The 14,866-nt window shown below is 37.3% G+C and overlaps 1 protein-coding gene across 1 annotated transcript; it reads left to right on the top strand.

Annotated features, from left to right (window-relative positions):
• Window positions 1-8,785: 8,785 nt before the first annotated feature.
• Window positions 8,786-14,269, top strand: LOC115268287 (piggyBac transposable element-derived protein 4-like). The gene has a single exon (XM_062855975.1). It carries the CDS (start codon window positions 11,183-11,185, stop codon window positions 12,284-12,286), a length of 1,104 nt encoding a protein of 367 aa, XP_062711959.1. The 5' UTR covers window positions 8,786-11,182; the 3' UTR covers window positions 12,287-14,269.
• The last annotated feature ends 597 nt before the right edge of the window (window positions 14,270-14,866 follow it).

Raw genomic sequence — 14,866 nt, 5'->3', positions numbered from 1 at the left:
TCTTATAAATCCTAGGGGCAAGACAGATATAACGGGAGTTGTTTTTTTTTTTCAGAGTGGTGCTCACGATTAATCTGGATTTAGCAAAGCAATGCGTTGTCTTATACTAGAGGAAAATTGTGCAGTCTTGTCATATTTTCCATATTTAAGAGACGTTTCTGAATGGTTTCTAATGAAAAGAGTAACACAGAATTGCCCGGGTTTGCTCAGTTTATTGTCCCTACAAAGTTTCCTCCACAGGTATCTCCTAAATAGATCACGTCCAAGGATTTCGCCAAAAAAAAGTCCAGGGGTCCCTTAGAAATTTCATTAGGGATTTCTTTAAAAAATTCACTAGTACCTTTGTCAGCAGTTTCTGCAGACATTTTAAAAATATTGCTTCCAGAAATTTCTCCAGCAACAACAGCAACAACAACAGTTCCAACAACAAAAAAGTTGTTCATGTTTATTAGGAATTAAGAATACATCTTGAGGAATTTGTGCAGGTAGAATTTATCCCTCTACAATTGGCTTTTCGGTCCGGAAAATTATGAGCGGGGTGATTCTATTACATCCGACGTTTCGGCCTTTGGTTTGGGAGGGATAAATTCTGCCTATCAGTCGGTCGTTTCCACAATTAGCTTTGTGCAGGTATTCTTCCAGGTAGGTATTCAGCATTTCCTCCAGAAAAAAAAAACGCAGAACTTGCTTAGAGAGTTTTTGTCCAGGAGTTCCTCAAAAAAAATCTCACACACTTCTCAGCATCCCCAGAGGTGTCACCAGATGTTTCTAGGGATTTCTTCAAGAACCTCAGGAATTTCTTTAGAAATTCCTAAAAGATTCTTTCAAGATTTCTTCCAGTATTTTTTTCTGTAATTCTGTTATAACTTCTGAAAAACTACCTAGAGGAATATCTTAAACAATCCCTGCAGGAATCTCCTAAGGAATCCCAGCACATATTACTGACAAAACTGTGGGTTAAGTTGAAAAAACCTTGTTAAAAATCAAAAATAAAAAATAGAATAATCAAAAACCAAAATTCAGAAAAACACGAATTAAAAATAATCATCTTCCAAAACATGTATGAATCGATGTCGAAAAATGGTGTTTAGATCAAAATAAAAAAAAAATGTAATAGTGGGTTCATATATGCCAAGTTGCATAAAAAAAGGAAAAGTTTGATTATTTTTAGTTCTCATTTTACGTCATGAATACATAACATAGTGTAATATTAAATGTGCTTAATCAGCTTGAGAACATGAAAGATAATGGAACTTATTATCAAAGTTATAACAATTTCTGTGAAACGAGTTTTCTTTAAAGAGGCGCACCGTGACTATTATTGCAGTCCAACGGCTCAACTTAAAGCGCATATCCAAAACAATATCGTCACAAGAGGACCTAGTGGTGACCTTGAAAAAAAGGTTTATTTTGCAAACGGGAACGATTTTTCTGAAATATCTATATCGATTTTCAACCAGAAAAATTAAAAAAAAAAACACTGATATGAAAATTTTTACTGAAGGTATTGATCGTTCAAAGACATAACACATAAATAGTGAACACTAAAAAAATAGGTTGCTTTTGGTTAAGAACTGATTTTGCAATAGCCACCGCATCGACGTTTTTTTGGAAAAACATCACTTCGAGATAATTGCGTGCAAAACGCCATTCTTTGCTTTTACTTCTTGAATCTCTAAAAAAAATTGACATAGCATTCCTCATATAAGAGATATCCAACCTTTTCCTGTGCCCCCACACGTGCAAATAAATTCTGTTGAATTGGGTTGAATTGTTGAATTGCAAATAAATTCTGTTGAATTGGGATTGTCTGCAGGAAATTATCCTTCTGAGATTTGTCCAAAAATATGCTCAAGGATTCGTTTGAGAAATCTTCTATGGATCCCTTCCAAAATCGCTGTATTAATTAATGAGGGAATCTAGTTCGCGAGAGCAGGTCTTGCTCCTGGTCATTTGAGGTGGAGCTAAGAGGGTTTCAGAAAGTTCTCAGAGAGCCCAAAAAAATGGGAAATCTAGGGGTTCGGGGGATTTGAGGATCCTTTTAAAAGCGTTCTGTCAAGATTTGTTAATGGGTTTCCGGGGAATTCAGGGGCGTTGCAATAATATTGAGGAGGTTTCAGGGGCGTTCCTAGGGGCTTTGAGGGAATTTCAAGAGATCCCAGGAGCCTTTAAAGGGTGTTGCAATGGGTTTGAGGGGGATTTCAATGCATTTATGTGTCATTTCAGAGTCATTCAAGGGAGTTTCAGGGTGTTTCAGGACTATTTTAAGAGTTTTTCTAGCGATTTTAGAGGCGTTTGATGACATTTCAGGGGTGTTTCAAGAGAGTTTTAGGTGCATTTGAGTGGGTTTAAGGACTAAATTAAAGGCATCCAAAAGGGTTTCAGAGGCATTTCAAATTCATTATGATGATGTAAAGGGCGTTTCAATGGGATTGCGGATGTTTCAGGGGCGTTTCGAGGGGTGTCAAGAACATCTTTAAATCAAATGGTATTTCAGGGGCGTTTCAAAAGATATTGGGATGGGGTTCCTTAAAATCCTCTGAAAATTCCAGAAATGTCTTAAGATCCCCCTCGAACTCTTTCGGATCCCGTGTAACGCACTTGTCACGGTCCGAAACCCCCAAAAGCTCATTCGAAACGCTCCCGTAACGCTTTTGAATTCCACCTAGAAACTTCTTGAAATGCCTCTAAAAACCCCCTTAAACCCCCTCGAACTCCATGTAACGCACCTGAGAGGCTCCAAAATCCTTGTTTACGCCTGCGCATTGCTTCCGTAACGCCTCTGAATCTCGCCGAAAATGTCCTGAAACTTCCTGAAATGTCTCTAAAATCACCCTTAAACCTCCTCGGACCCCATGTAACGCACTTGAGAGGCTCCGAAAACCCCGAAAACGCCTTCGTAGCACTTCTGAATCCCGCCGAAAATGCTCAGAAACTTCCTGAAACGTTTCTTAAAACCCGCTTGATCCTCCTCGGACCCCATGTAACGCGCTAGAGAGGCTTCCAATCCCTCGAAAACTCCTCTGCATGCTTCCGTAACGCCTTTTAATCCCACCGAAAACGCTCTGAAACTTCCTGAAATGCCTCTAAAATCACCCCCCCCCCTTCTGATCCGTGACAGCTAAAATGAGTCTACGTCGTTTATGATCAGCGCCTCTTAAATGCCGATAAAATCCCACTCGGACCCCATGTAATGCACCTGAGAGGCTCCGAAACCTCCGAAAACTCTTCAGAAAACCCCCTGAGATCACCTGGTACTCCGCTGAAACCACTTGGGACCCCCTGCAACGCCCCTGTAACCTTCGTTTGCGCTCCCCTATTGGCAAATTTTGGAAAAACGTATTTTTGAAAAATGTTTGCAGCAATATCCGGTAGAACTGCAGAAGTCTCTGCAGTTTTTTTTATAGAAGAGTTTTTTTATTTTTTTTTTTGTAAAATATCAAGAAATACATTCTGGAGCAGTTTCTACAGGAATGCCTGGAATAATTTTCAGAGAAATTCCTGAAGCATTACTGATTTTTTATAGAATCTCTGAAATGAGATTTGAAAGAATTCTAAGCAATCCCCGGAATCTTCTGGAGAAAGCCCTGGTGAAACTTCCAGAGAAATCTCCTAAGAACTGATCAGAGGAGTTTCTAAATAAACGCTTGAGAGATTTTTTGAATATTTGGAGTAACACATGAAGAAGCCATCGGAGAATGTCTAACAATAAGTTCTGGAAAAGTTGGGGATTTTTTTTTTATGGCCCAAGGGTCACAGATTTTCATGAAGCTTTTTCTACAGGCAGTGTTCATGGATATATGAATAATAAAATTGACATTCAGGGTTGCCTTTTTCCGGAAAACTCAGGTAGTCAGGGGAAAATCCCCTGACACTACTTACTTTGCCCCCCACACGTGCAAATAAATTCTGTTGTATTGCGACTTAATTTATGGACTACTTCAGAATCCCTACAATTAAATCATAACTCAAGAACGGAGCATCGTTGGAACATTTTTTTTTCTTATAAAAATGAAAGCAAATTAAATAAAATTGGCCATAACTCAGAAACGAGAAAAAAAACATCCTAAAATTTACTGGAATTGAAGTTAATAAAATTTTCTTCTCAAAAATATTTTATTAAAAATTTTCCTCGAGTTCGGGCTTATTTCTTCCGCCTTTTTTTAAGAATTTTATCAATTTTCTTCTGAGAAAATTTGCTTTCATTTTCATGAAAAAAAATTTTGTTTCTGCGATGTTTCGTTTTTGAATTATAGTTTTTCAAAGTTAGAAGTGTCAGGGAAAAACAAAAGAAATATTCCTGAGTTTTCCAGGCGACCCTAAAATTTTTCTCTTTTTTTCATTCATTTATCCATGAGCCCTGCCTGTGGTGAAAGTTCCATGAAAATCTGAAACTCTTCGACCCAATTTGTGTACGATAATAAAAATAATCCCCAGTTCTGAAAGGGGGAAATTTTCTGAATTTCTAAACGAAAACTCTAGAGAATTATCTAAAAGAATCTCCGAACCCCTGTGAGTTACTGGAATTGCAACTTTATAAGAAATCGTTTGAGACATTCGTAGAGAACCCGCTGGAGTTATTTCTAGAAGAATTTCTTGTGAAATTTCTAAATGAAATTCTGGAGAAACCCCAGAAGAATTCTCCGAGAGAAAATCAGATAATATTCCTGGAGGATTTTTTTTTCAGAAATGCTTGAAGAAAAACATGGAAAAATACATGTACGAATTTCTTTAGTAAACCTCTAAAGAATCCTGAAGGAGTCCCAGGAGTGATTTAAGAAAAAAAAAACCCACGGAATTGTCTAGAGCTCTAAAAAAAACTATGGACAGGAATGCATTCTCGAATGATACCTGGAAGAACATTTGGTGTCATTATGATGAAATCATTCTAGTAAATTCTGAAAGAATCACAATAGAATAACTGGTAACAAGCCTGGAGGTGTTCGTGGAGGATATTCTATGCATAGGAAGGAAGGAATGAAGGAAGGAAGGAAGGAAGGAAGGAAGGAAGGAAAGAAGGAAGGAAGGAAGGAAGGAAGAAATACCAAAAACCATTTTTTAGTAATTTTGTTTAACCCTCTAATACCCAAATTTTGATCTAAATATCATTTTTGGTCATCTAAAATCGATTTAAACATGTTTTGGAAGATGATTCTTTTCCATTCTCGATTTCGTGAATTTCGGTTTTTGATTTTTCTAATTTTTATTTTTGAACATCCCCACACTTTTATATTTTTCCTGGAAGCCAATTTGGGGAACGGATTTTTTGAGATGAAAACATTTTGAGATTGTATGATTATTGATGAAATATTATTATTTTAAAATTTTTTCACAGAAATTTTTTTTTCGTGTAATTTTAAGGAAAATAATTTAAGAGTGTATTCGATTCCCTTAAACTATCAAACAAGGATAGAATGATTTAAGAAAAACTTAAAATATGTTAATTGTAGCAATTCAATACAAAATAAACAATGACTTCTAAAAGGTGACTAAAACATCAATCTTTCAATGATTTTTAAAAAATGTTAAAACGCTTTAAAATACACCAAAAACCATTTTGAGATAAACAGAACAGTTCTAAATACCAGCCAAAAATATAAAAAAAAATGATTTTCCACGAAACAAAAATTACAAAAATGCTCAAACAATACCCCGTCTATAGGCGGGATTGGGTATTAGAGGATTAAAAATGGTTTTTGTAAAAAAGAAAACCATTTTCCAACAGGGAAAAAAAATAGAAAATAACATGTTTTTTTTTTCTAAATGTGTAGAATAACCGATTTTGAAAAAATTGCTTCGATATTTAATTTAGTAAAAAACAAAAATGAGGAAATGCTTCCAGTTTTGCCTCAAGGTAAAACTGGACGCATTTCCATTTTTTTTTGTTTTTTTTTTTTATTAATTAACGAAGCAGTTTTTTTTTTTTCAAAATCGATTTTCGTACACAAGGATCAAGGTAACTTCTGATTTTTTGTCCTGGTGGAGTGGAAAAAGCTTTTAATTTTTGCTAAAACCATTTTTTAGCAATATTTCTAAAAAACAAAATTGGAAAACATTTTCCAACATGAAAAAAATCAGAAAATACCTTGATCTATACTCTACATGTGGACAAAAACCGATTTTGAAAATATTGCTTTGTTATTTAACCCGTTGAACCCCAGGTAAAAAATAAAAGTTCAAAAAATCGCCAACAGCTCATTTCTTAACAGAATTTAACCAAATTTTGAACACAAACTCGCACAACACTATAGTTTTGGAAATATATGGGATCAACATTTTCTTGGACTTCTGGACGGAGTAAGGCCGGTGGGTCACTGGGTCAAGTCGGGCAAAAAAAAGGCCAAGTACGATTTGCACCCCCATAACTTTCCTCTTAACAAAGTATTTCAATGGGAGTTTGCACATTCCGTTGCCTAATGATAGTTGATGTTGCTACAGGTTCGAATTTGAGATTTTCCGATAGGTTTCTTTTGAGTTCTTGGGATATTCAACATTTTTGAACCATCCAAGTCTACATTTGCGTTTGTTGTTTTCAAATGAAATTAAACACGAGATATTATTCCCTTATTGACCCCATAGGTAATCGGAGACATCTATAGAACATGTGTTGTTCTTGTAGTACTGTTGATATTTCCTGAATATCTCGATGGATTGTCTGAATCCGTCCTTACAAAACATGAACACTCGAAATAATCACCAAGGGTTGTTTTCAATGATTTTTATCGCACTTATTTGCACCAATACTTAAACATCTGTATAATGTTTGTGATATCAACGAACTGTAGAAATTTTGGACGATCTGATTGAAGTCATGCCTTAACTACAGAGAACCGTAGATTGTCTAGAATTAGACCTATTTGCATGCGGAAAACAACGATTAGCTCCAGAAACCAGTACTACATCGAACAGGAGTAAGCCTCGACTAGATTCCTGAGTACCCGGGATGGCCTGGTTGAAGTGAGGCCTTGAGTTCATTGAGCTGTAGATCAACTGTAATCACATGTTTTACCAATGTGAAACCTCTGTGCACTGCATAAACTCATATTCCACCATGTGTCAGGGAAAAAGTCTTGCACAACTATCCCTAGGAAAATGTGATGACCTAAGCGAAGTCATGCCTTGACTTCATAGAACCATAGATGGACAACAATGAGAGATATTTGCACGCGGAAGACAATGGTTAGCTCCAGAAACCAATACTGCATCGAACAGGAGTAAGCAAAAGCCTCGACTAGATTCCTGAGTACCCGGGATGGCCTGGCTGAAGTCAGGCCTTGAGTTCATTGAGCTGTAGATCAACTGTAATCACATGTTTTACCTGTGTGGAACCTCTGTGCACTGCATAAACTCATATTCGATCATGTGTCAATAAATAGGTCCCACAAAACTATTCCTAGGAAAATGTGATGACCTAAGCGAAGTCATGCCTTGACTTCATAGAACCATAGATGGACAACAATGAGAGTTTTTTGCACGCAGAAAACAATGGTTAGCACCAGAAACCAATACTACATCGAACAGGAGTAAGTTAATTCCTCGATTAGATTCCTGAGTACTCGGGATGAAGTCAGGCCTTGAGCTGTTGATGAAATGTAATCATATGTTTTACCTGTGTGAAATCTTTGTGGACTACATAAACTTATATTCTATCATGTGTCAATGAGCAGGTCTCTCAAAACTATTCCTACGAAAATTTGATAAACTAAGCGAATTCATGCCTTGATTTCAGAGAACCGTAGATGGATACCAGTTAGAGTAATGTATTGATATGGGAATCAAATATGTTACTGAAACATGAAATCCCAGGATGGTTTGGTTGAAGTCAGTCCTTGATCTCAACACGTTGTAGATAAACTGTTATTATAGATGTCTGTATGCATGAGACTCCTTTTTATGTACATGCACAAAAACGAGAAAATTTGATATAAAAAAATGTAAATAAAAGAAAATCGGGTTAAGTACGGTTCCTTTGAATTCCACTAAGAATTTGCATCCTTTGACAGATACGTATTTCGACCTCAACTGTAAGGTCGTCTTACAGTTGAGGTCGAAATACGTATCTGTCAAAGGATGCAAATTCTTAGTGGAATTCAAAGGAACCGTACTTAACCCGATTTTCTTTTATTTACAGATATTCCCCTAACAAGCCCAGGTTAATCATCATAAAAAAATGTCCTATATGTAAATCTGAACCACCGTCATTCTCAAAATGGTCTTGGTAAGTAAATGTAAGCTGTATCGTTAACTGTATCGTATAAACTGTATATACCTCATCACATGAATATGAACAAATTGAATGTTTATGCATATTTACACGATATGAAAATGGTTGGGCTCGTATTTTACAGCAACATTTCAGGGCAGCATGTACATTACAGTACAGTTCGCCAGCATGTATATAACCTCAATCCTTTCATATAACAAAAAATGTCTGGATTTGAATATTTGAAAAAGTAATAAAATAGGCTTCTGGTACATTTCTTGTTGGGTTTCTGGTATTGATGGATATATATTGGTAAAATCATGTCCAGAAAAAGCCACGAGCTATACGGGAAAATCACACAAGTGGCAAGAATTGTTATCAACATATGCAGATGCAGAGGCATATTTGATCTGTTATGGATACAAACGATTGCAATCATCACTTCCTTACCCTTCCCCACATTGATCTGCAACATGTCATGGAAGACGCCATTGTCGCCTAAAATCTCGGATACTTTTTCAAAACGACGTATAATACACGCAAATCCTATGTTGATACGTCGTTTTGAAAAAGTATCCGAGAAATAGAAGATCACCAACACTCATACACCGAAGATGTCTGCCAGTCCCCGGCAGATATCCCACTGGTTCCTTGTGTGAGTGTAGCTGTTCTGGCGATACGGACGGTCAATCAAGCTCAAACGAAGTACAGCTTTACGCTACAGCTTGTCGTCGAAGGCTTTTTGAACAGAATCGCGTTATACTCAGCAAAGTAAACTAACGAAATTCATCAAAATACCTTTTACATTTTTACCATAACTGTAAAGTATGAATGCCATAAGAATTTCTTATGAGAAAAGAGCAAACAATCGTAAAATGATGCAGACTGAAATCAATCCGGAAATGTGCAACCATACATATATGCATAAAATCAAGCTGTGAGTCGATTCTGCATCATATAGCGACCTTATGAAGTTCATTACAATCGTTATAAAAAAATACACTATACACCGTCTGCAATCAGAGGTTGCACAGACTGAGCGATCTCTAACATTAGGCAACGGTCAACACACGAAACACCCAGTGGTCCAGTGGAGAATTATCCGTTTGACGAGAAGCTTTCACCAACTGGAGCGGGAATCGAACTCACACTCCGAGGTTTACGAATCGCCCAGATAACAGACGCCACTAACCGCACGCCCATGAAGCCCACAACACACGAACACTATCTGAGATGCTGGTGGAAAGTAATAAACAAATATCAGCTGTTCCCGGCAACAGCAACCAGCTGATTTACATTAGTGTTCGTGACACAACGCTGCGAGAGCTCTGTTCAACCAAATTATCAGCTTCAATTCAAATCGTATCAAGATCCGGCTGGTGTTTATTTCGAATTTCTTCCCGGAAATCATCATAACAGTTTCGAAGCAAGGTGATTGTTCGCATAATAACATAGTAACGGTAACAATTCTAACTTTTTCGTTCGAAACGTGATGTTTTAGATTGAATAAACATGAGTTCCGAAGAAAGTTGTGAGGATGAGGCAGACGAGCTTTCCGGCGATCAAACAATATCCGACATTTTGTCAGAAGATGACAGTCTTGTGGATATCGAAGCTTCGGTTCCTCGTCGGGATAGTGAAAAAGCGATTTTTTATTACGGAAAGAATGGGATCAAATGGAGTAAGAAGAGTTCTCATAGCACGCCTGGAGAATTCGACCATTCGAGGCATTGCTTGAATGATAGCGCAACTAAAATTCAGTCGGCTAAGGATGCTTTTCAGCTCTTCTTTCCCGACAACTTGATCAGCTTGATGGTGAAATATACCAACATGTATGCTCGTCGTAGACATAACCGTGGTCGTTCAAAGTGGAAGGATGTTTCCGTTCCCGAGATGAAGGCGTTTATTGGCGTGCTGATTGCTGCAGGTAGGATGCACCAAAATAATTTGAATAGTAAACTCCTATGGGCGGACGACAGTGTTTGGGCACCTCAGTTTTACAAGCTGGCTATGTCTCGAAACAGATTTAGTGAAATATTCATAAATTGGCGGTTTGACGATCGAAGTACCCGGTCACGTCGATTTAAAGCATCTCAGGATAAATTGGAACCTGTGAAGATGTTCTATGAAACAGTTGTCGATCGATGCATCAAAGTTTACAATCCTGGAAAGAATTTGACAGTCGATGAGCGGCTGTGCACATACCGCGGTAAGGTTTCAGACTTCTTGGCAAAGTATCAAATGATGAATTATAAAATAACATTTGTGCATCATTTTGCTTTAAATTTTCACAGAAGTTTTATGTAAGGCTCGAGTGTCCTTAGTAATCCAACACTGCGCATTTTCAAATGAGTTTATCAAAACTGCTGAAATTTTGCAAGAAAATGTCTGCGCTTATAATAATTGTTTACAAAATATCATCAAATAGCTACTTATTAGACTTTCAATATGCAGATGAAATTTGTATGGTATAAAATGCGTGGCATGAGCGTCTTTGAGCAACAGTTGAAAGTATTGCACCAATTGTTATGATTTTTTTTACTAACAATAAGGATATAGGGGATTTTTATTTTATTTTCGGCAGCTTTGTTCCTTTTATTATTGGGTATATTCTAAATTAAAAGTTATTCTTGAAGCTCTCGTTACCTAACTGAATAATACAAACAAGTTTCAAGCAATTTGGCCGACAAAAACCTCTTATGATGAAGAAAACAAAACCATCGAAAATACTCAAAGTCACTCTATTGAAATATTTTGAGTCACATTTTTGCCATTTTTACCAATACGTTGCAAAGTTACAACAGTGCTTCATGTCCCCAGATTCAGATAGCGGCTGATTCAAACTTTTTATCCTTTTCGTTATTTTCTTTATATACTTTGCGTAAATAAAAAAATCTGAATCTACATTAAAATTATGTTTACAAAACAGCAAAATGCTCACAAATGATCTCATAAAAAATAACTACATGTTGAAGTATCATGTTTGCTCTTGATGGACTTTCAGGACATGTCCCTTTCCGGGTTTACATGAAATCCAAACCTGGAAAATATGGAGTGAAGTTTTGGTGCTGTTCGTGCGTCGATTGCCAATACATATCCAATTTTCAAATTTACACGGGTAAAAAGGGCGGAACACCAGAAAAGGGGCAAGGAAAACGTGTGGTGCTAGACCTGCTTCAGCCGTTCCTTAACTCATGGCGTGAAGTAACAACAGATAACTTCTTCACATCGCGGGAGTTAGCGGAAGACCTATGGAAACAAAAGACACTCATAACTGGAACCCTCCGACAAAATAAACCAGACCTTCCCGCAGAATTTGTGTCGGTTAAAGGACGAGAGCAGAACTCGGTTCTGGTGGGGTACAACAACCATTGCGCTGTAACATCATTTGTCGAAGGGAAAAAGTCTAAACCTGTTGTTGTGCTCACTACCAATCACGAAGCTACCGAAAAAAGCTCAAATAAACCAGCGATTGTTATTCATTATAATAAAACGAAAGGGGCAGTCGACACAGGTGATTTCGTCACCCGAAACACGAATTGTTCCCGAAAAACTAGAGTGTGGTCGAAAAAAGTAATGATGGAGATTATCAATATAGCTTGCCTCAATGGAAGTTGCGTCTACAGAAAAGTGTTTGCTCCGGAGAATCACTTATGGCGATCAGAGTTCTTGAAACGCTTATGCAATGAACTGATTCAAGAGAATGTTGTGATTCGGAGTGAAAACCGGTACATTGGATCTAACATGAAAAAATCATTGAAAGATTTCAGCAGTCAAATGGCGGTTTATAACAAAAGAGATAAATGTTGCTCATCGTCTAAAAGCTTAAGGAAGTGTGTTAAATGTAAGCAAAAGTTATGCCTTAAGCGTGGAAAAGTCATCAAAATCATTATTTGTGTAAATTGCCGAAGGCGGCATTCCCAAACTTTTCGAGTACAGACGGTAAATCTTAAACGAAAAAGATGTGAACTATGCAAGAGAGACAGAAAAACGATGACTACTTGCTCGTATTGCGCGGTGTTCGTATATGGAAACTGTAGTAGAACTACACAGGCATTTATTTGTCATAAATGCAAGGCATAAACGGGTACATCAGCATTGTGACATAGAATACGTTTTTCAAATAAAGTTTAGAGCAAAGAGTAAACAAGTTTTATTTATCTTGATGACGAAACTTTGTGAACCGCTTCATAAAACATTTCTCATGGATGTATGTAGGGTGACAAAGGTTATTATCGGCAGGTTTGTACTCTTCGGCATGGGTTTTTATGTGGGCTAAATTGCTAGAAATTTGGGAATACAACTCAGCATAGTTGGGAAGGATTTTAGGCCAACTTTTAGATCAACAGGTTTCATAAAAAAAACCATGACAAAGAGAACAAAACTGCCGAAAAACGTAAGTACCTCTATGTACAGTGATCGATTTTTCTTCATCGACTTCATCGAATTTCTTTTGGGATTTTTCCCAGAAACACTTTCAGTTCAGGCATGAATTCGCTAAGTTTATCAAATTTCCATAGAAATAGTTTTGATAGACCTTTTTATTGACACATCGTAGAATATGAGTTTATGAAGTCCACAGAGATGTCACACAGGTAAAACATGTGATTAAATTTCATCTACAGCTCAATGAACTCAAGGCCTGACTTTTGCCAGGCCGATGGTGTACTGGTTTCGGGAGCTAACCATTGTTTTCCGCGTGTAAAAAACTCTCGTTATTGTCCGTCTATGGTTCTCTGAAGTCAAGGCATGACTTCGCTTAGGTCATCACATTTTCCTAGGGATAGTTGTGCAAGACCTTTTCCCTGACACATGGTGGAATATGAGTTTATGAAGTCCACAGAGATCACACACAGGTAAAAAATGTGATTACAGTTGATCTACAGCTCAATGAACTCAAGGCCTGACTTTTGCCAGGCCATCCCGGGTAGTCAGGAATCTAGTCGAGGAATTTATTTACTGCTGTTCGATGCAGTATTGGTTTCTGGAGCTAACCAAAGTTTTTCGCGTGCAAATAACTCTCATTGTTGTCCATCTATGGTTCTCTGAAGTCAAGGCATGACTTCGCTTGGGTCATCACATTTTCCTATGAATAGTTGTGTGGGACCTATTTATTGACACATGATCGAATATGAGTTTATGCAGTGCACAGAGGTTCCACATAGGTAAAACATGTGATTACAGTTGATCTACAGCTCAATGAACTCAAGGCCTCACTTCAACCAGGCCATCCCGGGTACTCAGGAATCTAGTCGAGGCTTTTGCTTACTCCTGTTCGATGTAGTACTGGTTTCTGGAGCTAATCGTTGTTTTCCGCATGCAAATAGGTCTAATTCTAACCCACTACGGTTCTCTGTAGTCAAGGCATGACTTCAATCAGATCGTCCAAAATTTCTACAGTTCGTTGATATCACAAACATTATACAGATGTTTAAGTATTGGTGCAAATAAGTGCGATAAAAATCATTGAAAACAATCCTTGGTGATTATTTCGAGTGTTCATGTTTTGTAAGGACGGATTCGGACAATCCATCGAGATATTCAGGAAATATCAACAGTACTACAAGAACAACACATGTTCTATAGATGTCTCCGATTACCTATGGGGTCAATAAGGGAATAATATCTCGTGTTTAATTTCATTTGAAAACAACAAACGCAAATGTATACTTGTATGGTTCAAAAATGTTGAATATCCCAAGAACTCAAAAGAAACCTATCGGAAAATCTCAAATTCGAACCTGTAGCAACATCAACTATCATTAGGCAACGGAATGTGCAAACTCCCATTGAAATACTTCGTTAAGAGGAAAGTTATGGGGGTGCAAATCGTACTTGGCCTTTTTTTTGCCCGACTTGACCCAGTGACCCACCGGCCTTACTCCGTCCAGAAGTCCAAGAAAATGTTGATCCCATATATTTCCAAAACTATAGTGTTGTGCGAGTTTGTGTTCAAAATTTGGTTAAATTCTGTTAAGAAATGGGCTGTTGGCGATTTTTTGAACTTTTATTTTTTACCTGGGGTTCAACGGGTTAATAAAAAAAAATAAAAAAAAAAAACAAAAAATGAGGATATGGTTCCCGTTTCCCCTTAAGTTGAAATTCACAAACATGAAGAAATTAAAAAAATAACTTAAAGAAATGGAATAATAGGGAACAAACTCACCAGTAAATCCCATTGTGCTGATCCTATGACACCACTTATTGCGGCCCAAAGTGCACTACCATATGAAATGTCTACTCGTTCTCACCACTATCTGGGTCTCCCCTTGTCGTACTCTGTCAAAAAATGAGCTTTGCCTTAAGCACAAATTTATCCAAAGAAATTAAGCAGGTATTTAAATTCGAAGAAAAGCAACTGAAAAGCTCAAGAAACTGACGAGTTTTATGAATTTGAGTGTTTAACTTCATTCTTTTGGCCAAAAATATCTTAGGTTAAGGTATTGACACATTCCACGCACTTCTACACCGCGGTTTTTGAACTACGTTGAACGATATTTCAGTGCTCCAGCAGTAGGGTCTTGTACCATTTTAGCAGGTGTACCTATTTTGGGCACTTGCCGCTATAACTAAGACAATTTCAAACGGATTGATTTGAATTTTTGTATCTAACTCTACACAAAATCTCAAATCAATCGGTTTGAAATTGACTTAGTTATAACG

The sequence above is a fragment of the Aedes albopictus genome, chromosome 3 (genome assembly GCF_035046485.1).
Source record: "Aedes albopictus strain Foshan chromosome 3, AalbF5, whole genome shotgun sequence".
Lineage (NCBI taxonomy): Eukaryota > Metazoa > Arthropoda > Insecta > Diptera > Culicidae > Aedes > Aedes albopictus.
This window is presented reverse-complemented; position numbering and strand designations above follow the sequence as displayed.